Below are 25056 nucleotides of genomic sequence, written 5' to 3' on the forward strand. Positions count from 1 at the left end.
GGGATCTGCTGCGACGGTTACACCAGCTCTAGCTGGTGTAACCCCATATAAGCCTATAAGCTACTCATTAAAGTGTGAGGGATCCCTCCCAGCATGTACCGCTGCTGCTTGGTACTATATCAGCCCCAGAACCTGTATAAATCATAGGTGTTCAAGATGAAAGGAATATTATGGGAAGCCTGTGATTACACTCAGCATTTTATGAATTGAGGCTGCCATCTTAATGCCATTAAAATTTAAAGCCTACCTCTTAGGTGTCCGGATTGGACACTGTCCTGCTGGGGTATGGGTCATAGGGACGACAGTATGAAGGTTGACCTATATTAGGGTGACAGGGTCAGAAGGTTGTCCAAACTATGGCCCTCCAGCTGTTGTGAAACTACAAGACCCATCATGCCTTGCCACAGTTTTGCTATAAGGGAATGCTAAAACTATGGCAAGGCATGCTGGGATATGTAGCTTCACAGCTGGAGGGCCACAGTTTGGACTTGCCTGATTTAGGTGGACAATGAGAAGGTTCTGGAAGACGCAGGACCATTCCTTCTCTCAATACTGCCCTATGGGTAGTGCTATGAAATAGACCAGTGGAAGTATTACCTGTGATCCAGACCGTTACTCAGAGTGAATTACATTCATTTCACTTCTCCCTCAGAATTGCTGTATGAAGCATTCCCATGACAGCTGTAGCAACGACAGGCTTACATACCAGAACCCCATACACATGTTTTCCAGCCATACAGAATGTAAGCATTGCAGACAAGTCAGATGTAACAGCAGCTTGTTTATTAGAGATAAATATATAATCATGACACGGAACATGAATATAAATAGGCAGCCACGTGGCATACACCTGTTATCTAACAGTGCGCTCTGTAATGACATGCGACACATTGAGAAATAACCATATTGTCTAGCTATCGTTTATACACAAGTGGGACGTAACCACTAGCCGCATATTATAAACCTATAACAATGTATACAGTAACATTCTAGAGGGCGGGATCTCATATGCTAATTATAGTTATTTAGTGCAAACAAGTCACCATTCTCGTGCAACATAAACATACCCGCCGTGTTATTAGTGTTCATTTTAGCACCCTGCAGCTTTTCAAGCCCTGTGCAATTACCCTTTCCTGCCTGGGGTGACATTGTGGTGCTTCTAGTACACTCTGTGCAGTATTTCAGTGCTGAGATACAGACCAGATTGTGCTAGAAACTCAAGAGCAAAGAGAGCAACACTCCAGGCAGCAAAGAGGAACTGCACGGGTTTTAAAAATTGCAGGGTGCTATAATGAAGAACACTGTGTTATCATTTACCCTGTATGTATAACTTGCATACGTGTATGCATACCCTATTTTCAAGCGTGTTTGTTCATAGGCCAGATGTAGCTTGTGTGGTTGGGATACGTTCATATGGTCTACATCATGATGGTCGACATGGGTCAAGGTCAACAGTCAAAAGGTTGACATGGGGTTTTTCACTGTTTTTTGAGCCAGCATGTGCCGACAGGTGGTATTTCATTCCCCACCATCCACTAGGGCGTGGTGGGAGAACAAAATAGTGTGCCGAGCACAGCGAGCGATGCGAGGGGATGCGGTGCACTTTAAACTGTGTCCATGTCGACTGTGTCGACATTCAGGTAAAAGAACTGTGAAAAACCCCATGTCAACCTTTTGACCTAGACACTGTCCACCTAATGACCTGTCGACCTTGTCCCATGTCGACCTTGTCCCATGTCGACCTTTCCCCATGTCGACCTAGTGGTGTCCAGCTGTAGACCAAATGATCCCAACCCGTGTGGTTGACTACGTGTACGTTAGAAATAGGCCCCGCCTACTCGAGCTACAACCAACAATTCATATCATAAAGCATACTGAGGCAACAGGATGAAGGCACACACATTTAAAAACGGGGCTTGCTAATTGTATGCATCTTATTTGCATTCAGGATCCATCTACCAAACCAATGAAGATATGTTAAAAACAAAACAATTAGGATTGGCTGAAGAATAGGTTTTCCGTGTAAGTGTAGTTCATTATATCGAAAGACTCCTCATGAAACATTACTGCCATCCTGTGTTCTAATTGCCTTGTCTGCTAGACCACCTCTACACAATGCAGGATCGCGGTTTTCATCACACGCACCAAACGCCAGTCTATTAATTGAAATAACCTAAACGCTGTCTTAGATCGGACAGGTATTAATGGGACAGCCTACATTCGGGTTATATGATTTAGCTGGATCCGTGGAAAGAACTGGTGTTTGGGAATGCAATATCCATTTTTTATTTAGCACTTAATTACTGCATTGGCTTGTACGCAGGAGCTACAGCTGGTAATACAGATCATGCAGGTGTAGTATGTCAGATATTCATAAACCATTGAGCATCTACTACAACAAGTATCTTTGACACTTGACAGGCAGATCCTATTTTATTATACCTAATTTACTGTAGTTTGAGAAAACTATGAGCACTACACTCCCATAACTGCATGTAATTCATTTTGCGTATGTATGTTGCTTTTGTAGAGTTTGGGATAAAGCTTAGTGCCAAGTGTCTCACTCAAGACAGAGATACATAAAAGCGTAAAAGGTGCAACAGTAAGGACCCAGAGCACTGGGCAGCTGATAGGTCAGCAAAATCACACGCAGGGCCAGTGGCAGATGGCGGTTCTCTCTTTCCCCACCTTTTGATTGGTACATCCATGCAGCAGTAACCTCTCAGCGTCCTCTGCCATGGCCCAGACGGCCTCCACAAGCAGCCTGTAAGTACGTTCTTGAGACAGTCTGGTGGGAGCTTCTTCTCCTCCTCCCCAGTGTGGTATATAACTCCAGACGATCTCCGACAGAGACAGAGGTTGGGAGACCATGTGAAGCAGCTGTTCTGCGCTAGGGTCCTGGGCCAGAGTGCATTGGACCTCGGAGCGCAAATCCTCAGCGCTGCAGCCGGTCACTTGTGAGATCAACGTTATGGAGTCGTCATCCAAACCAAAACGTGCACGAAATGAAGAAAGGGCAGATGAGAGGGTGGACAGAGCTTCCAGGAGTAGCCCTTGAGAAGACTTGGTGCACACGTCCAGGCAGATATCATACACACCCATCATAAGCCTTCTCCGCTCCCTCCTTACCAGCTGCACAATAATGGAGGGAATGGCATGCAGAAGTCTCTCTCTCACCAGTTGAGGTCCTCCCTTCTCCAAAGCCACCCGCAGTCCAGGCAGGTCAGTGCCGGCATGGCATTTTTTACCTCCCTCCACTTGCCCCTTTACATCATGTTTATGTCTTCTGTCTCCTTCTCCACCAATCAGCATACAGTGTTTGCCAGCTGCAACCAAAGCTTCCACAAGAGTGGCACGGGAGCTATTGTCCATCCCTGATCCGACAATCAAGTAGACATCACAGGCTTCCGACTGGAGGTTCTGCAGATACTGTTCCACAGACATTGGCGGTGTACCGGGCCCAGGGAGGGGTCTCACTATGAGACCCGAAAGTGGGGGTTCGCTGAGAGCAGAAAGTATACCATCCTTGTCACTGCCTGTCACACCCACTACAGCCGAAACAGGAGGGGGGTTGTCTAGGAAGATACTGAGAAGGGAACAGAACTCTGACAGCCCTTCTTGATCACACTGCACCTCAAACACGGACACCAGGTCTTGACAGTGAGGTTCGGCATGGTAACTGCCAGGCCTGCAAACAAAGGGAGATCTTGGTAAGAAATCGGTATAAATCCATACTAAAAAAAATATAGGAAAACACTCATGAAATTCAAGAGAAGATGTTTCCATTAACCTTAACAATGATTCCATAAAGTATACCAGTTTACTATAGCAAGTCATGACAACATGATTGTAGAACGAACCAATATTTTCCTGAATGTGGCAATTAGCAATCTGACTATATATAGAGAATTGAGACACCAAATCCATCAGCTGGGGACCATGCTGATGTCATCAGTTGCTAGTGAATTGATAGGCTATGTTCTCATGAACAATGGTTCAGCTCACAAAGGCCCTTATTCAGATCTGATTGCAGTACAAATTTGTTTGGAAAATGGGCAAAACCATGTGCACTGCAGGTGGGGCAGATGTAACATGTGCAGAGTTAAATTTTGATGGGGTGTTTTGAAACTGAAATCTAAATCGCAGTGTAAAAATAATGCAGCCAGTATTTACCCTGCACAGAAACAAAATAACTCACACAAATCTAACTCTCTCTCTGCACGTTACATCTGCCCCACCTGCAGTGCACATGGTTTTGCCCATTTTCCAAACAAATTTGTACTGCGATCAGATCTGAATGCCTGTCTTAAGCATACATAATGGGCCAGATGTATCAAGCTTCAAAAAGTGATAAAATGGAGAGTGATAAACAACCAGCCAATCAGCTCCTACCTGTCATTTGACAGGCTGGGTTTGAAAATGACAGTTAGGGGCTGATTGGCTGGTAGTTTATCACTCTCCAGTTTATCACTTTTGAAGCTTGGCGCATCTGGAAACATATACAATAAAGCAGGCAACAATATCGCTAGCAATTTCCTGCAAGACCCCGGAGATACAGAATGAACTATATATTGCATACACACTGAGCGATATCAAAGATTAAGATAAGATGCAAAGCATTCACTCCACAGTGGACGGAATGCTATGTCAACATTTTGACTGTTGACATGAACAATGTCTACATAGTAAAAATGTTAACACATGACCATGTTAACATTCCTGTGTCGACACGTTAAATGTCAATATAATAATCTGAATATATCAATATTCTAATCTTAAACATACTATACCACATCTGTTAAAATGAGGGCTGGATTTGAGGATCGCTGCTCTAGACTGGTAGTTTCTACCCCTTACGTATCCCCAACAGGCCATGTTTTCTGTATAAGTTATGCTAACATTAAATGTAGTTCTATAAATCCAGCTACTACCTCGTTTCTAGAACTCACCTCTTCCACTGCAGTATCTCCCTCTCCATGTAATCCACCATCCCTGGAAAGTCAAAGTTCAGTGGTTCCAAGCAGGATACCAGGAAGAGGCTAGATTCTTGCAGCCCAGTTCCACTCAGTTGTTCCAGTGTTTTGTTCCTCAGGCCCAGCAATGTCTGCCCTCTCCAGTAACTTTTTCCCTGCCGTCTCTTCTCTGTGTGTAGAGTAAGGTCAGTGTGAGTCTGCACCACACAGAAGGGTCTCCCTACATGTTTCAGGGCCACGAGAAGCTGCAGGTCTGCAGGGGTTATAGATTCCCCGAATGTGACCACGAGGCACTGCACAGTGTCAGGCTTAATGCCTTCTAGATAAGCGGTGGGAGAGCCACCGGTTTTGTACCCTTGGTGATCAAGAATAGTCACGTTGGGCAAAGGTGGGTAAGTATATTGGCCGACGTCATGAGACCCCTCTTCTCCCTTAAAGTATGATTCCAGGAAACTATGACTGAACTGCTCTGTCTGGTGACAAAGGGATCGGGCTAGTGTGGTTTTTCCGGATCCCGGTGGTCCGATGATGGCAACAGTGAAGCTGAGTGACTCTGGAGATGTGTCAGGGGCAGGTGGTCCAGAAGATCCATCTGCAGGTACCTCAGCTTCTGCCATTTCTTCTCCTTGCAAGCAAAACAAAACATTGATTTAATACAAAAATATAGTTAATTTGAAAAAATAAATCTAAAAATCGTTAGTAAATATAGGATCTATTTATTAAAAGCCTTGGATAGAAATGAACTAGAGAGATAAAGTACCAGCCAACCAGCCCCTAACTGCCATTTTTCACAAACACCGCTTGTAACATGGAGCTGATTGGCTGGTACTTTATCTCCTTCTGAGGCCTAATAAAAAGATGCTTATATTCCCCATGATTCTGGGGACGGATACGGTATCGATGATAGACAATATCTGGGTCGACAGTCCCTAGGTCGAGCAGCAACGGTCGAAAGTGACTAGGTTGACACCCATGAGTGGTCGACATACCCTAGGTCGACATTGACAGAAGGTGGACACAAGCTTTAGGTCGACATGGGCATGGTCTACATGAATACGGTTGACATGAGTTTATCGTGCTTTTTTTATGTCTATATCAACATGGACACCGTAAAGTGTACCGTGTCCCCTCGCTGTGCTCGCCATGCTTTGGGACAGGGCCACCATCAAGGGGGTACTGTGGGTACAGCTGTCCTAGGCCCGCCCACCGCTACCCATCCCCAGTCTGCCTCCGGCACCCTCATCTTCTCTGCCTGTCTCCTTCCGGTGGCGCAAGTGTCTTCTTCACTGGCTGCGCCCCCCCCAGGCCCCACAATTTCTAGTGGCAGCCCTGCTTCGGGCACTATTATATTCTCACTATATGCCCACTTGCATGTAAAGTATGAAAAAAACACTTAAAAAAAAAGACTTTATTCATGTCGACCATGTCAACCTTATGCTTGTGTTGACATTATGTCAATGTTGACATAGGGTATGTCGACCTTTCTTATGTGTCAACCTAGTCACTGTCGGCCATTAGTGGCTGGCCTAGTGACTGTCAACCTAGACATTGTTGACCCAGGGACCGCATACAGGGAACATACTACTTGAATGTTAAAAGCAAAATAAAACACGCAGAAAATGGGGAACACAAGAGGACAAAATCCTAAACCAAAATCAGGCAACAAACTCAATGACATGCACAACCCAAAAACTACATGCACAATGTATCTAAGGGTTTACAACCAAATGAAATGTCATACAATATATAATGTATAAAGCAGGTGTATGCAATCACAATACATCAGTGTGAGGAGTGAGATGCCCCAGGCACAGGTAATAGGGTGAGGAGATGCCCCAGGACAGGCAGTAGGGTGAGGCATGAGATGCCCCAGGACAGGCAGTAGGGTGAGGAGTGAAATTCCCCAGAAACAGGCAATAGGGTGAGGAGTGAGAGAGGTTACAGCCAAAACTGTGGCATAGTGAAAGAGCACAAACAATACTGGCTGGGACCAGGGGTTGGGCCGGAGTTGGGCGTGGTGTAGTGAAGATGCAGAATGCCAAGGACCAGTGGGAGGGGAGGGGCGTGGCACAGTGAAGATGCAGAATGCCAAGGACCAGTGGGAGGGGAGGGGCGTGGCACAGTGAAGATGCAGAATGCGAAGGGCAAGATGCAGGTGCCCGTGCAGGTGGGGGCGTGGCATAATGAAGCTGCATTTATACTTAGAGCCAGGTGCACAGGGGGGTATGGGGACGGGGTACAGTGTATATGAAGGGGGCTAATGGGTGTAAGGATGGAGGGGTACATAGGAGGCAGCACAACACAAGGAGGTGACAATGAGCCAGTGACATTACAATGAGTACGTGCATTATACTTGCCTGCTGCACAGACTCGATGCTATAGGCAGAAGCGAGTATATAATGATGCCAGTCCTCTCTGGTCCCTGCTGCGACGGCTGGGTGTATGTATATGCAGCGAGTGTCAGCTCTCTTGTCTATGCTGCCGCAGCTGGCTGTCCCAGGCCTCCGCTGTGTGTGCCAGCCAGGCCGGAGAGGAGGAGGAGGAGATGACTCTGCAGAGAGGAGGGAGGACACTTGGGCACGTCAGGAGAAGGGGGTGGGATAGATCAGAGAGAGAGAGAAGCCGAAGGACACAACAGCCAGGCCGGGTGTATGTGCCGCTGCCTGAGGATATCCGGGCCCTGACATCAGGAAACATATACAGCACCTATAACCAGTGAGGAAAGGGGGACCACCCCAGCCCCATTCCCCCCTCCCTCCTCTGTGATTCCCCCATGCTGCATATCATCCCCCTGCTGTCACTTATTGCACGCTCACATATACATCCTGCTGTGCCCCATTCCGCCTACAATACACCCCCCCCCCCGTGATTCACCTTCTGCACCCCTCCCAGTAACATTATCCTTATCCATACACCCCCTCATAAAAATCCCCTGCACCCCATCATTCTAAGCATTACCCAGGCCTATACTCTGCACCTCAGTCTGTGTGTTTATATATATATATATATATATATATATATATATATATATATATATATATATATATATTCTACACATCATCAGCCTGATACACAAAATATTATTTTGCATCCCCTGGATTTCATTATATAATAATATGATACATATCTCCTGATTTGTCATATATATATATATATATATATATATATATATATATATATATATATCCACATATACACACACACATATATATATTCTTAATATATCCTATATGTTCTGCAGCCCATTCTACAGTCCCTTATATACATGTTGATTTCTGCCCTATATGCCATGCTATGTCATATGTAAGCCGGGGGGGGGGGGGGGGGGGGGGCTCAGATGCCACTCTCTGAGTATATGATAACATTGAACATCCAGGTGGTCATTTCACCAAGGCCCGCCAACTCTACTTCTCCTTCCCACTGCTCGTGTTGTGCTAGATATCCTAATGTCGCACTACAAATGCACCCCTTTTCCTGTTCCCTACAGGTTATGGAAACATTCAGCGAGCTGAGCTTGTCCGATGGGGAATTGAAAACACCCGAAGCTGAGGAGAAGCTATATGTCCATACAGAGGTCTCACCTCCTGAGGACTGCTGGGACTTCTCCGTTGCGGTTGCAGGAGGTCCAGGTGTTGGTAAAACTGTTTTGATACAGGCCCTTCTCGGTCTCGCTGAAAATGGCCAACATTCCAGAGCTACCTTCCTTCATCATAACCGCGCTGGTGGCCCATTACTGTACCTGCACCCGTCCCACCCAGGTCTGACTCTCTGGGAGCTGCCGCTAGATGACGGGTCTCCAGAGAAGTGGATTCCTGAGGCTGATCTGCTGCTTCTGGTCACTGATGCCCAGTTCTCACAGGCTCATGTGGACCTGGCTCGCAGCGCACTAACGCAGGGTAAAAGATTCTGCCTGGTGCGCACTAAGGTGGACTGTGACTTGCATACTCTGAAGAAGAGGATGAAGGAAGAGTTCACGAGGGTGGAAGTCCTGTCAGTGTTACGCACGGTCTGTCTGCTGCCCTTTGATAAAATGTCAGAAAAGGAGGATACACCTCTCTTTTTGGTGTCTGGGTTTGAGCCATGTAAACTGGACACTCCGGGTTTGAAGGCCGAAATAGAGAAGATATCAAAAGTGTGCGGCAGGTAAGAAGCAATATGGCTGTTTATTCTTTTTTAACTTAGCGAGAGAGGTGAAGGTTTCAGCAACTGACCACTGGTTCGGTAGAATTAAAATACTCTGACAGGTGTATACACACCATAAGGCTGATTCTGAGTGTGACGCGGTTATGGCCGCCATTGCTTTATGCTAATGGCGCTTTAAAGCCTTTGCTCTGGTGTAGAACCATGCTTACCACCGGGCAAGGACTGAGACACATAGACCTTGCATTACCGTCTCAAAAGTGTGGCCTCCTGTATTAGCGGCTGCGTGTGTCTCTGTACGCAACTGCTTGCAACATCTTTACGCATCTTTTCAGGCCACCCGTTTCCTCCCACTCCCTATCCATGATATCCCCTTATATTTCTGCTAACATGTGTCGAAATTTGTACTGAAAATCACAGAGATTTTTCTTCATATATTACATTTTTGTGCCCTCCGTCCCCTCCCATTCCCTCCTCTTGCCTATTTTTACCTAGTTGCAGAACTCCCCTTTTATCTTGCTTTTTTAACTACCTAATGTTTGCACCTTTTATCCACAGACCACTGTGTCTTGCCCAGCAGGGGTACGAGGTGATCGGATATGAAGAGATTGCAGAGTTGCAGTCAGCGTTGGAGAGGGGAGGAATTTCGGAGATGGTCAGGTTCATCCAGAGCAGCCTGGACTCTCTGTTAGACACACGGTTTGATCTTGCACTAATGGGTGGCAACCCAGGATTCCGTCACTCTATTCTGAATTGCCTCCACGGGTTGACCAATGGGGAGTGTGGTGCAGCCCACGGTGGAAACCCTGAAAATCCAATTGAGTATCCTAGCCTAAAATACCCAAAGGCCAGCTTGTGGGACCTTCCTGGAATGGAGAGCCTGGAGTCTCAGCCAAAAAAGTACTTGGAAAGTGTGCACATAAGCCGTTACGACTTTACACTACTGTTTCTCACCCCCTGGCAGGAGGCCTCAAGTAGTTACAGATCACTGGTTCTAGAACTGAACAAAGAGGGCAAAGACAGTGTCTTTATCCAGGATTGTGAGAATGAAGAGGCCCCACAAGGACCAATAAGTAATGAAGTTTTTGTTCTATCTCCTGCAAAACTTCCAGGACCCGAATTTCATAGGTTATTGAGTCACCTGGAGAACAGACTCTCCAGCCAGAAATTGCGAGCATTCTTCCTCTCACTCCCGAACCTCTCAGCTGAAGTCATTCAGAAGAAAAAAGAGGCACTCTCCCAGGAGGTTTGGAAGGTGGCATTACTCTCCAGCCTGGTGGCCAGTGTACCCGTCCCTGGATTAGGCATTGCATGTGACCTCTCCTTACTGACTGCACGGCTGGACACTTATCGCCAAGAGTTGGGCTTGGATGCTGGTTCACTCACCAACTTGTCCCATAAGTCTGGGATCCCAGTTCCCGCTCTAATGCTGGAGATCCAGAGTCTTGCAGGGAAGGGGGTGACACGTGAGCTTGTTGGAAAACTGCTAGGCTCGGCCACTGGTATTGGGTTAGAAGTAGCAGGAGTGTTTTTGCACAGGTTTCCTCTCTTGGGCCCCTTGGCCACTGGAGGAATCGCCTTCCATGCCAGCTATTTAGTATTGAGTCGATGTTTAGAGGCCATGTCCGAAGATGCCCAACGAGTACTAGCGAGAGCAAAATCACCTGCTTAGCCATTAAATTCCATTAATAAACCTTATTGCTAAAGCATTCAATTAATTCAGTTAAGATTGCTGCTATGTACTTTTAGCAATTGTAAAGGAAATATTGCCATTTTTGAGATCTACCATCATCCACAGATAAACCGTCCATCGTAAAAATCCCAACAACTTCAGTCAGAAGCAATGCTGCCAACTCCCCCTAACCACCACTTAATCAACAACACTATTGTGTAGGCCATTAATGGGTGAAGCTCATCAAATTTTGGGGCCTAGTTATCAACGAGTTTTAGAAACGTAAAACTCGTTGTGTATGAAAAATGGTGCTCCAGCCAATCAGCTTCTGTCATGTGTTTGGAAAAGGGGTTGAACTGATTGGCTATTGCACCATTTTATCATGTGCAAGGAGTTTTAAATAGTTAAAACTCAATAAATGGGACTGTATTGTCAATCCATGTGATCCATGTCATTTCAAAATGTTTCGTTTTTAGTTATCCTTATGTATTAAATACAGCACTTATGAGGACTCATTAGACTTATCTAGTTCTGAATGTGGAATAGCAGCATTCTTTTTCAAAGTGAATTTGCAACAAGTTTACTCATAAACCCTATTTACTTTCATTGCAAATTAAATTGACAAAAACGACCCAGCTTGAGAAAATTCAGATAGGTCTAAATGGTGCTCATACAGTCTATATAATAAGGCACCAGGTTAATTATTAAAATAATAATAATAATTTATTTGATTATTAAGTGGGGGGATGTATTAAACCTTAGTTCAGTCATTTTACAACTCGTACACGTATATATCTGGTCAAATATGAATTACAAGTTCTGCATGACTTCATTCCATGCAGAAAGATAATGCTTTGTGAAAGAACTAAAATGTATTTTTTTTCTGTAATTAAATAAGCAAAAGTTTATAGGATCTGGCAGTTGAGTAATTTATGTTGTTTATGATATATTCCATAGGCAGGGAATGTGTAGCACTCCAGCTGCTGTGGAACTACACATTCCAGCAGGCCTTACGACAGTTTGAGCATGCCCTAACTGCAAAAACTGGCAAGGCATGCTGGGATGTGTAATTCAATAGCAGCTAAAGGTCTACCCCAAATATATACCACTCAGCCCACTCTCCGTACTGTCCTCATTCGCTCCATTTCACAAAGTTACAGTGTACCAGTTGCCTAGACACAGCTGGAGGCACGGCAGCCATTTTGATGAAGTACCTGGATCCTGGCACACTCCGAGTAATGGTTGAGCCTTTAAAATGGCTTTCTCCTCTGTCGGTGTAGTGTAGATTTTATCATCTCTGGAAATAGGTGTTTCAGTCAGATGTTTTATTACCAGTTATGTATTATTAATTATATTATAATTTATTGAATTAGTCAGCAATGCCAAGATAAATACTATACAGCCATAATATTGTGAATCTTGTTACCACATATACTTGCTGTATGCAGTACTACCAAGCTCAGCCATGCTCAGACAATGACATTATTATCATAGAGTGGAAGTTCATCATTATACGGACACATATGTTGGGAAATATGGCAGTAACTTGTACTACATAAGAACGTGTGGCGCCACCTGCTGTTTTCATCTTGTCTTGCGTGTAAAACCTGTTTATTTATACACATTTATTGATATACCGCCAGCATACTCACAGCCTGTGAATGGTATACTAGAGGTGATTCCGTCCCCGATGACAGCTTTCTATGGAAATCCATATTTGCATGCCTGCAAGTGACTGACTGACTTTATTTTACTGATCTCTATAATAAAAGAACAATTCCGTGACACTGAAAAGTATTTGTTTTTGAACTCATCTTTATATGTCTCGCTCAAGTAGACAAGTATCTGATTGGTAGCTCTAGTTATAGTGCAAATTGGCACTCCTCTGGTGGCGTTACCTAGGCAACGCACAGCGGTGTTCAGATTGGATAAAACATGGCTGCAATAGCCTGACATCACCAGTAAGGACCAGCGTTCACCAAAAACCCTTTCTATTGGGGAGATGAACCATGGAGAGAGATAATGTACTAACCAATCGGGTTGTAACTGCCATGCCCATGCCATGAAAGAAAAATGACAGGTAGAAGTTGATTGGTTGGTAGCCTATCACTTTCCAAGCTTAGATTCATCTTCTTTTATTGTGAAATCTTATATAAGCTGACTCTGCCATTTGATGTATGAACTAAAGAGCAGGTTTTATAAAAGTGAAGAAGTTGCCCCTAGCAACCGACCAGATTTTACTTAACATTTATTTAGCACCTTTTAGAAGATAATAGGTAGAATCTGAGGTACTTGTGTATTATCACGGCGCCCACAATGTTGATCGTACTGCATTGCATGCAATATAGCGGAATGCGATGCGATCAGATGCGATTTTTAATTGTACAAGCACCCTGATGGGTGCTTACAATGTTAAATGCACCCCCATTGTCAACGCCACCCCCACCATCAACGCCAATCCGAAGCATGGCGAGCGGCGGCGGTGCGCGTCCTCCGACCTTTTCATACCCCCACTATCCACGTTGGCATGGAGTTGATTCTAGATAGTGTGGTGAGCGCAGCGAGCCACCGAGCCCGAAGCGCGGCGAGCGCAGCGAGCCCCGTGAAGGGACGCAGATTACTTTACATGTATTCCGCGTCCCCTCGCGGGGCTCGCTGTGCTCGCCACACTATTTAACTCTTTTCCACGCCAACGGGGATAGTTGGTTGTGAAAAGGACGGAGCCACGCTTCGGATTGGCATTGATAGTGGGGGTAGCGTTGACAATGGGGGAGGGGGCATTTAACATTCTGGGAGCATTTAACATTGTATGCACCCATCAGGGTGCTTGTACAATTAAAAATCGCATGGCATCGTAAGCCATTTGCTGGCATGCAATGCGTTCCAATATATGTACATTCAGGCTTTTTCACGCGGAAATCGCATCGCATACCCTATTAAGAGGTATGCGATGCGATGCGAAGGGTGCCGTGATAATACACTTGTACCGAATCTGATTGGTGGCTAAGGAGCAAAATGTCCACTTCAGACTTGGGTCAGATGCACTAAGCTTCATAAGTGATAAAATGGAGAGTGATAAACAGCCAGCCAATCAGCTCCTGCCTGACATTTTTAAAACACAGTCTGTGACGAGGCAGGTCGGAGCTGATTGGCTGGCTGTTTATCACTCTCCATTTTATCACTTTTGGAAGCTTAGTGCATCTGGCTCTTGATCGGTCATGTTCCAACACGCTCCCCCAGACGATGGTTGGGGTTGGCGCATACGCGAATATGGAGCAAAAGCCTTCAGTGAGTTTCACACTCACTGGAGCGTTCGCTCAATAATGGGCAGATGCAGGGGACAGCTCCCATCGTTTTATAGGCGTGCCCACAAAAACACTGGGTTTACCCCTGCGAACGCAGGCATGCCTATGCATCCTTGAGGGAGGGGTGGCTAACGTCACATGACCTTAGTGCCTGCCCATAATTCGGCGGATAGTGGCCATCTGAAAAGAAAGTATAGACTTTTCAGAGCGAAGGCTGGAAAAATCATTTGGTGGTGCGACCATTGAAGGGTTTTTCCTCCATACGGCCTCATGCGAGCTGATGTGTAAGCGTACATCCGCCCGCTTGCTAGAGTGGGCATTCGCTCGGCGAAGTGGGCGTGTGTTCTGCGGGGCAGCGTTTACCTGCTCGCTAAACGACATATATACCTACCTGATCGCTGGGCTCTGAAGATTTGCAGCCCAGCGATCAAGGCTGAATCAGGCCTTTAGTAAGAATCGATGTTCCTATACTAACTCCGCATTACCCAAACACTACACGCTGCCTGTGTTCAGACGCCTAGGAGATCACGGCTTTCCTGCAGCCTGTCCTTAGCTACTTTATTGGGGTTTTTCATTTGGATCTGAGAAAACAGCTATTAAACTCACTTAGGCTGACCTCAGTGCTAAGTGATGGTAATGGGATGGGTGGGGACGTGCGGAATGACAAACAATAAAAACCTGAACTGAAGCATTAAGCAAATGAAGTATTGTTTATAATGCAGTAAGATCATAAAGAATGATGTTTAGGGAATTACACCCATAAAACAAATGACACCCTTTCATCAGCATAATATGTTTTCAGGAAAAATATTGCCAGTTAAGTGTTTGATCATCTTCGCTGGGACTTTTTACAATGCACAGCAGCAGCGTGCTTAGTAACCAATAGCAACCAATCAGATGCGAGCAAGGCAATAAAGAGCCAGTCACTTTACACCTTGGTAACCCATGCTGCACTGCAGGGGGTAGACTGAAAATGTGCAGAGAACTTGGATTCCAGAGGGCCATGTCCTGGCGGGTAAGGGCCAAAGGGTTGACTGCATTTGGTCGAACACTGAAGGTCGACAGGGCTTAGGATCGACCAGGCTAAGGTCAACAATGGGAAGGTCGACAGTAAAAAGGTTGACATGAGTTTTTCCACTGTTTTCTTTTTGTCCCGAATGTCAGAACACTATTTTATTCTCCCACCACGCTGTAGTGGATGGTAGGGTATGAAGAACTGCCTGTCGGTACATGTCGGCTAAAAAAACGTTTCAACCTATATCAGGTGTCGATTTAAGCCCTGTCGACCTTCAATTGTCGACTGAATGCACATCAACCTTCATCGTAGCTGGGCATCGCACATGTGCATTTTCGACCAATAGGCAGGCGTGGTTCATCGATAATCACTCCGTGTGAACTATCGGCTGTGCGAACAGATCTGAATTAGGCCCATAATCGGCGCAGTATTCTATGACTTGTCCTTTTCGGAGGACAACAGCACATTCCACATCAATTATTATCTTATAAAGGGCCAGATGCACTAAGCTTCAAAAGGTGATAAAATGGAGAGTGATAAACAGCCAGCCAATCAGCTCCTGCCTGACATTTTACAAACACAGTCTGTGACATGACAGACAGAAGCTGATTGGCTGGTTGTTTATCACTTTTTGAAGCTTAGTACATCTGGCCCAATATCTTTGAGGGATCTGTCTCAGAGTTCTCCAGAATTAACCAATCAAACAGAACCAAAGTTTGGGTAACGATCATGAAAAAATGATGCTCACATTGGGCCTTATTCTATTTCACTCTTTCTGACAAAATCCTTCTGAGATGGACAAACCCCTGTGCACTGCAGGGGGGCAGATGTAAAATGTGCAGAGAGAATTAGATTTGGGTGAGTTATTTTGTTTCTGTGCAGGGTAAATACTGGCTGCTTTATTTTTACACTGCAATATAGAGCTCACTTTGAAGTAAAACCCCACCCAAATCTAATTCTCTCTGCACAAGTTACATCTGCCCCACCTGCAGTGCACATGGTTTTGTCAATCTAAGAAGGATTTTGTCAGAAAGAGTGAACTAGAATAAGGCCCATTGGGTGTTGCTATAACTGGAGAAAGAATGTTTATATCAGAAATCAGGTATGACCACAATCATGATTATAATATGCAGATGCCAAGATTTCGCAGCCAATCCCTGGGGCTCTGTGCAGCTGAGTGACAGGCAATACTGCCACGGTTTCCTTGTTGCTGTACAATTAGGGCCTCATTCAGTATCGCTCGCTAAGCAGCAGCCGCACGGCCAAATGCACCACCCCCCACGCCAAATCCCCGGGGATATATGCAAACGCATCCCTTCGCATGCGGTCGAAGGGGTGAGAAATAATTCAATGGTCGTCGGCCATGGAATGATTTCTCTCCACTTCAGAAATAAAAGTCAGCCTAAACTGTCCTATGAAGACGAGCGCTTACGTCATGTGACGTTGAGCAGGGAACGCCACACCTGCGTTGCCGGGGGAACACCCGGCATTTTCGGGAAACCCATAAAACGATAGGGCGTTCCCCTCCAGCTGCCCCCTGTCCGCCCCCTCCCTCCCCTACCCATGCTGAAGGCATGCACACAGGGGGTCTGCCCATGCGCAAACACACGCATGAGCGGCTATCACTATCGGAACCGGCCCGAATTCTGCCCTTTCTGAGTTATCCTGAATCACCCCCTCAATATTACAGTTAATGTAATTGGCTTAAATGCACCTTTAGAATCTTTAAAAACATCTTCATTTAGAAATGCTGGAAAATGAGAATAGATGGGAATATATATATATATATATATATATATATATATCATTATTTTTAATCTATTTTGTTCAAAAACAAGGTTTTTGCCTTCTTTTGGAAGCTATAGATAGTTTGTAATGGCATATAGAAGTGACATTATCATTATGAAATATTTACTGCAGTATACTGTAGTTGTTGTTTATGAGCTATTACACTACACGGGAAGGGTGCACTTTATACATCACCAGAGTATCTATAAAACCCAAGTAACCTTTGCGAACAGTCAATAAATAAATATCACATTCTGTTTGCAGGAGAATTTCACTTCTGTTTACTGATATTCACTTTTTGTTTTCTTTACCGCTGATTTCTTTTAGTCTGTCACTTTATTATTTATTCTGCTTGATCTCTGTAGCACTTACTAGATTTTATATCTTTTCCAGATGTACAGTAAATCGTTTATTCCAGAGACTGTTGTTTCCTACGTAGCAAAGCCGGGATAATGATAGATAAAAAGTGCATTACGTATTTTAAAAGGGGAGATGTTTTCCTATGCTGAAATGAATTATATCTCTGGCACAAACATAAAAAACCATCCAGGAATTAATCCAGACAAACAAGTATTCTCCAGTGAGATCAGTGCTGCTGGATTGTCGTTATGAGAGAATATTTATTGGGGAGAAGTCATGATACCATGCTCATAGAGACATAGACTGTTCCTCAGCTGTACCATAATGGGCATCTTGAAGTTGTAACTAATGCTGGTGCACACTAGACAAGCTGTTCCCAACCTTTTTTCTCTCCCTTACCCACAGTACTTATGAGTGGAGTGGAAGTGAGTGGTATTGTGTCTTTATATCAAGGAGTGGTGGAGTAGTGTGCGTTCAGGAATCAGGTCCCTCTGTGTCTGGCTGCTGGCTGTGTACTGTCTCCAGGGTTCCCGCTAACAACTGTAGGATTAATCCTGCTGCTTTCTCCACCCGGGTCAGCGCGGACAGATGATTGCTGATGTTTGAGGGCAGCGCTGGTACTTCCCATGTTGCGTCAATTCCAGTGGACCAAACTGACGTGACGTGGTTAGTCTCTATGGCAATGGGAGACTTCTTCTACCATCAGGAGATTCTTACCTATATTATTTTTAAGTACCCCCAACTGGTCTGCAATATACCCCCAGAGGGGGGGGGGTACTAGGTTGGGGACCACTTCACTAGACGATTGGGGGATCCTGGCTGATGGCACCACCGATGAGACAAGATGTTGTGTAAGCGCATGGTTAGAGGATGGTTATTGCGCTCAACCTATGGTTTGAGGCGCTGCCAAAAGAAGGGGGATTCCCCAGCCCCGTGGATATACTGAAATACTGTGCAATTTGGCGCTGCCTGCCTGAAGGGTAATGTTAGCAAATCAAATAGATGTACATAAGATAAAGAAAGGTGCATAAAGAGATTTATTAGTAAAAATAGTGCATGCAAAACAAACTTGATTATTGGGCAAATATATGTATATGTTATGTCTAAATTGACATTTCTTAGTCCATATATTGCAGATGTTATGAGGGGGGTACTGTGGTGAGAGGGGCTGGCGTCCCGTCCCCTCTCAGTGCACAGGTCCCTCTCAGCACTCACAGTTCTTGGGGTAAAGTCTTTTCCGTATAAGTCCCACGTAGCTGCTCGGTCCCACGATGCCACTCTTCTGGTGGAGTGGGGTGTCTCTAGGTGTACGCTTGTGTTCAGCGGGGTGGGTGGAGGTACACTGGGATTTGCGCACGGAATGGGTTTCACCTGGAAGGCTGCTAGCTACCACGGCGGAAGACTCGCAGGGCTCCTGGTGGGGAGTTCCTCCGTTCACCGCTCGTTATAACCCAGACCTTTCTTTCTGGTGTCCCCAGATCCGGCCTCCCAGGCGGCTGTGTCCCGGCGTTCTCCGGCCTTCTCACTCCGTCTGCGGGGCGCCGATGGATGACGTCACCGTCAGATGGGGAGCTGGACGTCGGGATGCCGCGGTTTCAGCCGCAACTGTGCTTGTATACACTGCGGCCCCTGGTTACAGGCTGGTGCCGGCTTGTCGATGATGGCTTTAGGGTGCGATGTATTACAATGGGTGAGTGGATAACCAACGCGTTTCGGCTCTCTTCGGAGCCTTTTTAAAGGATGTCAGTGCCGGTGTCAGGACTGTCTTTAAATTCAGTGACCCTCCTCCTGATTGGTTGCGGGTTCTGGATGCTTATTGGTTCATCAGTGTTGACTCTGGCACGAGGGTGGGGCCAGGTATGGGGGTCAGTTCCTGAGGGTTCTATTTCATTGGTTAGTGGTTTGAAATGGTGATTGGCTTCAGATCCCTGGCTCCGGTAAGTGGGCGGGGTCAGGCACACAGTTCATATCAGTGAGTATTGCACTACGTATTTTTGATGCTGATACTAATGTCCAGTTCTGTATTATAGGTAAATGGGCAGACAATGTATACCTTATGCAGCAATAGCCTGATGGCATATGCACTTAAATACATGTATAACGATGATGGTGATCGTGATATGAGGTAGAGGCAATACTACTATTCTATGGAGTCCTAGATTACTCCATTACTCGTAGATGATAGAAAAGGGATATTGTGATATTTATAATGCTGCTACATTGAAATCTATATTTAACCCCTTTGGCTCCAATGTTTTCAGGGTGAATATCCACTTAAGCTCTTCTTTATCTAGTTTCTTGCTGAAATTGCCCCCCCTCCAGTTTTGGTCTAATTGGGTAATAATGAGGAAAGTCAGGTCCTTGGGATTCTGTCCATGTGTGAGTCTGAAATGGTTGGATAGGCTATGCTGTTCATAACCCTTCTTGATATTCCGAATATGCTCTGCTAATCTAATCTTGAAGGGCCTGACCGTGCGACCCACATACTGTAGACCGCACGTACAGGCCAACAGGTAGATGACTCCTTTGTGGTGACAGGTCAACTCTTGTTTGATATGGAATGATTGTCCTGTGATGTTGGACTTAAAGGTGTCGGTTTTCTTCTCCATTCTAGCACATGTTTTGCACCCCATGCAATCACCACACCTGGAAAAGCCAGGGGTGCCCTTTATCAGTGTAGTCTGTGTTAGCCTGCCGGGTGGGATGTGGTTCCTAACCAGTGTGTTCTTGATGTCAGGGGCCTTCCTGTAGACTACCTTCGGTCTCTCCGGTAGAATGTCTCCTAATATCCTGTCCTTACGTAGTATTTTCCAGTGCTTATTCATTAGATGTTTTATTTCTCCTGCAGCCTCACTGTACTGTGTGATGAATAAAACGTCTCTGTCAATAGAATTACTTGTTTCTGATTTGTCTTTTAAAAGTTCTCGTCTATCCCTTGTGTTGACCTGTGCATATGCCTTTTCAATAAGTGTGGGGCAGTACCTTTTGTCCAGTAGCTGTTGTGTCAGGTCTTGGCTCTGTTCCCTGTACGTATCAGGGTTGGAACAGTTCCGTTTCAGTCTAGTAAATTGGCCCAAGGGTATGCTCTTGAGCCAATTTGGATGGTGTCCACTGTCTGAGTATATGTAGCTGTTCACATCGACCGTTTTATGGTAGGTTTTGGTTTCTATTCTCGAGTTGTGTATATAGATCTCTAAATCCAAGAATTCTACCCTTTCTTTACTGTAATTGGTGGTTAGTATGATACCCTTTTCGTTATTGTTGAGATGTTCAATGAATGTTTGCAGTGACTCCTCCGTGCCCTCCCATATGAACAGGATGTCGTCGATGAATCTCCGCCACAGGCGTAAATTTGCACCGAATTGATGACCTTGCCAAACCTCTTGCTCCTCCCATCTGCTCATAAAGAGGTTTGCATAACTCGGTGCAAATTTACTGCCCATAGCGGTCCCTGTATGCTGTAGGTAAAATTGCCCATCGAACCAGAGATAATTGTGTGTCAATGTAAATTCAATTGCCCTAATAATGAAGTCTTTCTGTTCCATTGGTAATGCCGGGTCTGCAGCGAAGAAGTGCTCTACACTACTGAGTCCATGTTCATGTTTAATGATGGTGTAGAGGGAGGATACGTCACTTGTAACCAGCCACATATCCTCCCTCCAGTCGATCCTCTGTAGTAGTTGCAGGGTGTGGGTAGTGTCCCTTAAATATGCTTTCTGAGTTTTGACTATGGGCTGTAGGAAGTAATCAATGTATTGGGATAGATTGGATGTGAGTGAACCTATACCGGATACAATGGGTCTACCTGGGGGGTTGTTCTTGTCCTTATGTATTTTTGGGAGATGATAAAATACCGGTATTATAGGATGTTCTGTTGCCAGAAAGTTATATTCATGTTTGTTCAGGATACCTAGACTATGGCCTTGGTCAAGGAGTCGTTTGAGTTCTTGTTTGTACATGTTAGTGGGGTCCCCTTTCAGTAGTGTATATGTGTTCCTGTCTCCCAATAATCTCAGTGTTTCATCTTTGTATTTGGTCTTGTCCATGACTACTATTCCCCCCCCTTTATCTGCAGGTTTTATAATGATGTTATTGTTGTCCCTGAGTTGTTGAAGTGCTTCTTTTTCTGCTTTGGTCATATTATTGTGATTATGGTGCTTTTTGGTTCCTATTTTGTCCAGATCTCTCACCAGTAGGTCCTCAAATGTTTGAATAATGTGTCCTTTTGTTTGTTGAGGGTTAAAAGTGGATTTTGGCCTAAGTCCTGAGTGTTTGTAGTCGTCGGGTGTATTGTTGTTTGTCACAATAGGGTTCTGTATGAAGTATTTCTTTAAAGTGAGTTTTCGAGTGAATGCGCGTATGTCCAAATAGGTTTCAAATTTATTGAGTTTTTTTCTGTGGTGCGAACTTGAGGCCTTTGTCTAGTACCCTGATTTCTGTGTCAGTGAGAACAGTCTCGCTAAGATTAAAGATGCCTACCCCTGGTTTTGTAATGGTGCCATCGGTACTGTCCTGGTTTTTTTGGGTTTTGTGACCCCCCCTACAGCCTCTTCTTCTTCTTCCCTGTCTTTCCTTTTGTTTGTGGAGTGTGTTTTTAGAGGGGTGCAGGTCACACTGCCTGCTTCTTCCTCTAAAAAAATGTCCTTTCTCTGTTGTTCTTCGTTTGTTGGTATGATGTCTGTGTGTGTTTTGGTAGTGCAATACTCACTGATATGAACTGTGTGCCTGACCCCGCCCACTTACCGGAGCCAGGGATCTGAAGCCAATCACCATTTCAAACCACTAACCAATGAAATAGAACCCTCAGGAACTGACCCCCATACCTGGCCCCACCCTCGTGCCAGAGTCAACACTGATGAACCAATAAGCATCCAGAACCCGCAACCAATCAGGAGGAGGGTCACTGAATTTAAAGACAGTCCTGACACCGGCACTGACATCCTTGAAAAAGGCTCCGAAGAGAGCCGAAACGCGTTGGTTATCCACTCACCCATTGTAATACATCGCACCCTAAAGCCATCATCGACAAGCCGGCACCAGCCTGTAACCAGGGGCCGCAGCGTATACAAGCACAGTTGCGGCTGAAACCGCGGCATCCCGACGTCCAGCTCCCCATCTGACGGTGACGTCATCCATCGGCGCCCCGCAGACGGAGTGAGAAGGCCGGAGAACGCCGGGACACAGCCGCCTGGGAGGCCGGATCTGGGGACACCAGAAAGAAAGGTCTGGGTTATAACGAGCGGTGAACGGAGGAACTCCCCACCAGGAGCCCTGCGAGTCTTCCGCCGTGGTAGCTAGCAGCCTTCCAGGTGAAACCCATTCCGTGCGCAAACCCCAGTGTACCTCCACCCACCCCGCTGAACACAAGCGTACACCTAGAGACACCCCACTCCACCAGAAGAGTGGCATCGTGGGACCGAGCAGCTACGTGGGACTTATACGGAAAAGACTTTACCCCAAGAACTGTGAGTGCTGAGAGGGACCTGTGCACTGAGAGGGGACGGGACGCCAGCCCCTCTCACCACAGTACCCCCCTCATAACATCTGCAATATATGGACTAAGAAATGTCAATTTAGACATAACATATACATATATTTGCCCAATAATCAAGTTTGTTTTGCATGCACTATTTTTACTATTAAATCTCTTTATGCACCTTTCTTTATCTTATGTACATCTATTTGATTTGCTAACATTACCCTTCAGGCAGGCAGCGCCAAATTGCACAGTATTTCATGTTGTGTAAGCGCAGCCTAGCGAACAGGTAAACACTGCCCTCCGAATAATTTTTAATAACACATAATAGAATTTAAAATATACGCATATAGCATATAAAAACAATAAAAAAGTATGGGGACACCCCAATAATGTGCTAAGTACCACCGGAGAGTCCGTTCCTATTATAGGGGGACAAAACCATGTGCACTGCAGGGGGGCAGATGTAAAATGTGCAGAGAGAATTAGATTTGGGTGAGTTATTTTGTTTCTGTGCAGGGTAAATACTGGCTGCTTTATTTTTACATTGCAATATAGATCTCACTTTGAAGGAAAACCCCACCCAAATCTAATTCTCTCTGCACAAGTAACATCTGCCCCACCTGCAGTGCACATGGTTTTGTCCATCTAAGAAGGAATTTTTCAGAAAGAGTGAACTAGAATAACCCCCTTAATCGGGTATGTGAGTCCTCCAACAGTCCTCAGTGCGGTCGGTCCAAGATGGCACAAATTACCGATAGCATCAGGGTAGTTAGTACCGACAGCCGCAGTGTAGTTACCCTGTTAAGGCCCCCTGTCCTGCTGGGGACGAATTAAGCCCATAACAAATGGGTATGAATCATCCCCTATATGTGTAATATATCTCTTTTGTCTCGTACATTATTGTAACATCTGATTACCCCACTTCTCACCCCATCACCCAGCTCTCACTTTCCGTGCCCGCACCGCCTCATACTTATGCAATGTACCAAAAAATAAAAGCAAATCCTAATTATAAAGAAAAAAGTTGCAGCGCATATCAAATTCCATTAGCTGATTAGCAGATACACGTAATTAAATCCATTTAGACACAATAACACGTATCTCCTGTTGGCAGAGAAACAATTCTGGACAGAACCTTCCCGGGGAAACAGAACATAGAGGAGATTCTGTTTTCTGCCACTCACAGACCGTGTGTTGTCACTGCCCGACCTCCACGTTAGCGCTGATTGGTTATTAATGATAATGAATAAAATAAACATTGTAGCAGATGTATTAAGCCTTAACAAGAGATAAATGCAAGGGTGATAAAGAGAGATAAACATCCAGCCAATCAGCTCCTTACTGACTTTTTTCAAACACAGCCTGTAACATGGCAGTTAAGAGGTGATTGGCTGGACGTTTATCTCTCTTTATCACCCTTGCTTTTATCTCTTGTTAAGGCTTAACCCCTTCCTGACAGAGCTAGTTTTTGCGTTCCTGACAGAGCCATTTTTTTCAAATCTGACATGTCTCACTTAAGTGGGGATAACTTTTTTTTGCTTTTACTTATCCCAGTGATTTTGAGATTGTTTTTTCGTGACACATTGTACTTCAAATTAGTGGTAAATTTGGGTCGATACAGTCTGTGTTTTTTTGTGAAAAATACCAAAATGTCGTGAAAAAATGGAAAATTTAGCGATTTGCAAAATGTTAAATTTTCTGCTTGTGAGACAAATAATCATACCACTCAAAATAGTTAATAACTAACATAGACCATATGTCTACTTTATGTTGCCATCATTATTTCAACTTCCTTTTAATTTTTTTGGACACTAGGAGGCTTCAAATATGAATAGCAAATTCTCAAATTTTCAAGAAAATTTCAAACACTGATTTTTTTAGGGACCAGTTCAGTTCTGATGTGACTTTGAGGGACTTGTATGTGAGACACCCCCATAAATGATGCCATTTCAAAAACTGCACCCCTCACAGTATTCAAAACAGCATTTTGGAAGTTTGTTAACCCTTTAGGTGTTTCACAGGAATTAAAACAAAGTGTAGGTGAAATTTCAAAATTTCATTTTTTTTGCAGATTTGCAAATTTAATACATTTTTCTAAGGAACACAGTACATTTTACTAGAGAAATGTGACTAAAAATTGATTCCCCCAATTCTTTGGTTTTCATAAATATCCTATATGTGGCCCTAGTGTGCACGGTGACCAAACCACAGGCTTCATAATAGAAGGAGCACCTACTTGATTTTGGAGCCTCCTTTTTATGAGATTATTTTTTAGGAACCATGTAGGTTTCTAGGCACCATAAGATGCTAAAAGTTAGGTACCC

The 25056-nt window shown here is 44.9% G+C and overlaps 2 protein-coding genes across 2 annotated transcripts; one reads left to right on the top strand and one right to left on the bottom strand.

Annotated features, from left to right (window-relative positions):
* Nucleotides 1–768: 768 nt before the first annotated feature.
* Nucleotides 769–7681, bottom strand: LOC146042373 (uncharacterized). The gene is made up of 3 exons (XM_083162347.1): nucleotides 7331–7681; nucleotides 4950–5598; nucleotides 769–3688 (listed from the first exon to the last, which is right to left on the bottom strand). The coding sequence occupies exons 2-3, from the start codon at nucleotides 5588–5590 to the stop codon at nucleotides 2644–2646; spliced, it is 1686 nt and encodes a 561-aa protein (XP_083018473.1). The 5' UTR covers nucleotides 5591–5598; nucleotides 7331–7681; the 3' UTR covers nucleotides 769–2643.
* LOC146042372 (interferon-inducible GTPase 5-like) lies at nucleotides 7084–12579 on the top strand. The gene is made up of 3 exons (XM_083162346.1): nucleotides 7084–7140; nucleotides 8461–9116; nucleotides 9672–12579. The coding sequence occupies exons 1-3, from the start codon at nucleotides 7102–7104 to the stop codon at nucleotides 10783–10785; spliced, it is 1809 nt and encodes a 602-aa protein (XP_083018472.1). The 5' UTR covers nucleotides 7084–7101; the 3' UTR covers nucleotides 10786–12579.
* The last annotated feature ends 12477 nt before the right edge of the window (nucleotides 12580–25056 follow it).

Source organism: Crinia signifera, chromosome 19 (genome assembly GCF_055691185.1).
Source record: "Crinia signifera chromosome 19, ASM5569118v1, whole genome shotgun sequence".
NCBI lineage: Eukaryota > Metazoa > Chordata > Amphibia > Anura > Myobatrachidae > Crinia > Crinia signifera.

What these genes read in the sequence shown, in the direction of transcription:
- LOC146042373 (XM_083162347.1), bottom strand. Translation starts at nt 5,590, where the DNA reads ATGGCAGAAGCTGAGGTACCTGCAGATGGATCTTCTGGACCACCTGCC. An exon ending in GAGATACTGCAGTGGAAGAG is followed by an intron (nt 3,689 to 4,949) that starts GTGAGTTCTAGA and finishes CTTTGTTTGCAG; the next exon opens with GCCTGGCAGTTACCATGCCG.
- LOC146042372 (XM_083162346.1), top strand. Translation starts at nt 7,102, where the DNA reads ATGCAGAATGCGAAGGGCAAGATGCAGGTGCCCGTGCAG. An exon ending in AGATGCAGGTGCCCGTGCAG is followed by an intron (nt 7,141 to 8,460) that starts GTGGGGGCGTGG and finishes TGTTCCCTACAG; the next exon opens with GTTATGGAAACATTCAGCGA. An exon ending in ATATCAAAAGTGTGCGGCAG is followed by an intron (nt 9,117 to 9,671) that starts GTAAGAAGCAAT and finishes TTTTATCCACAG; the next exon opens with ACCACTGTGTCTTGCCCAGC.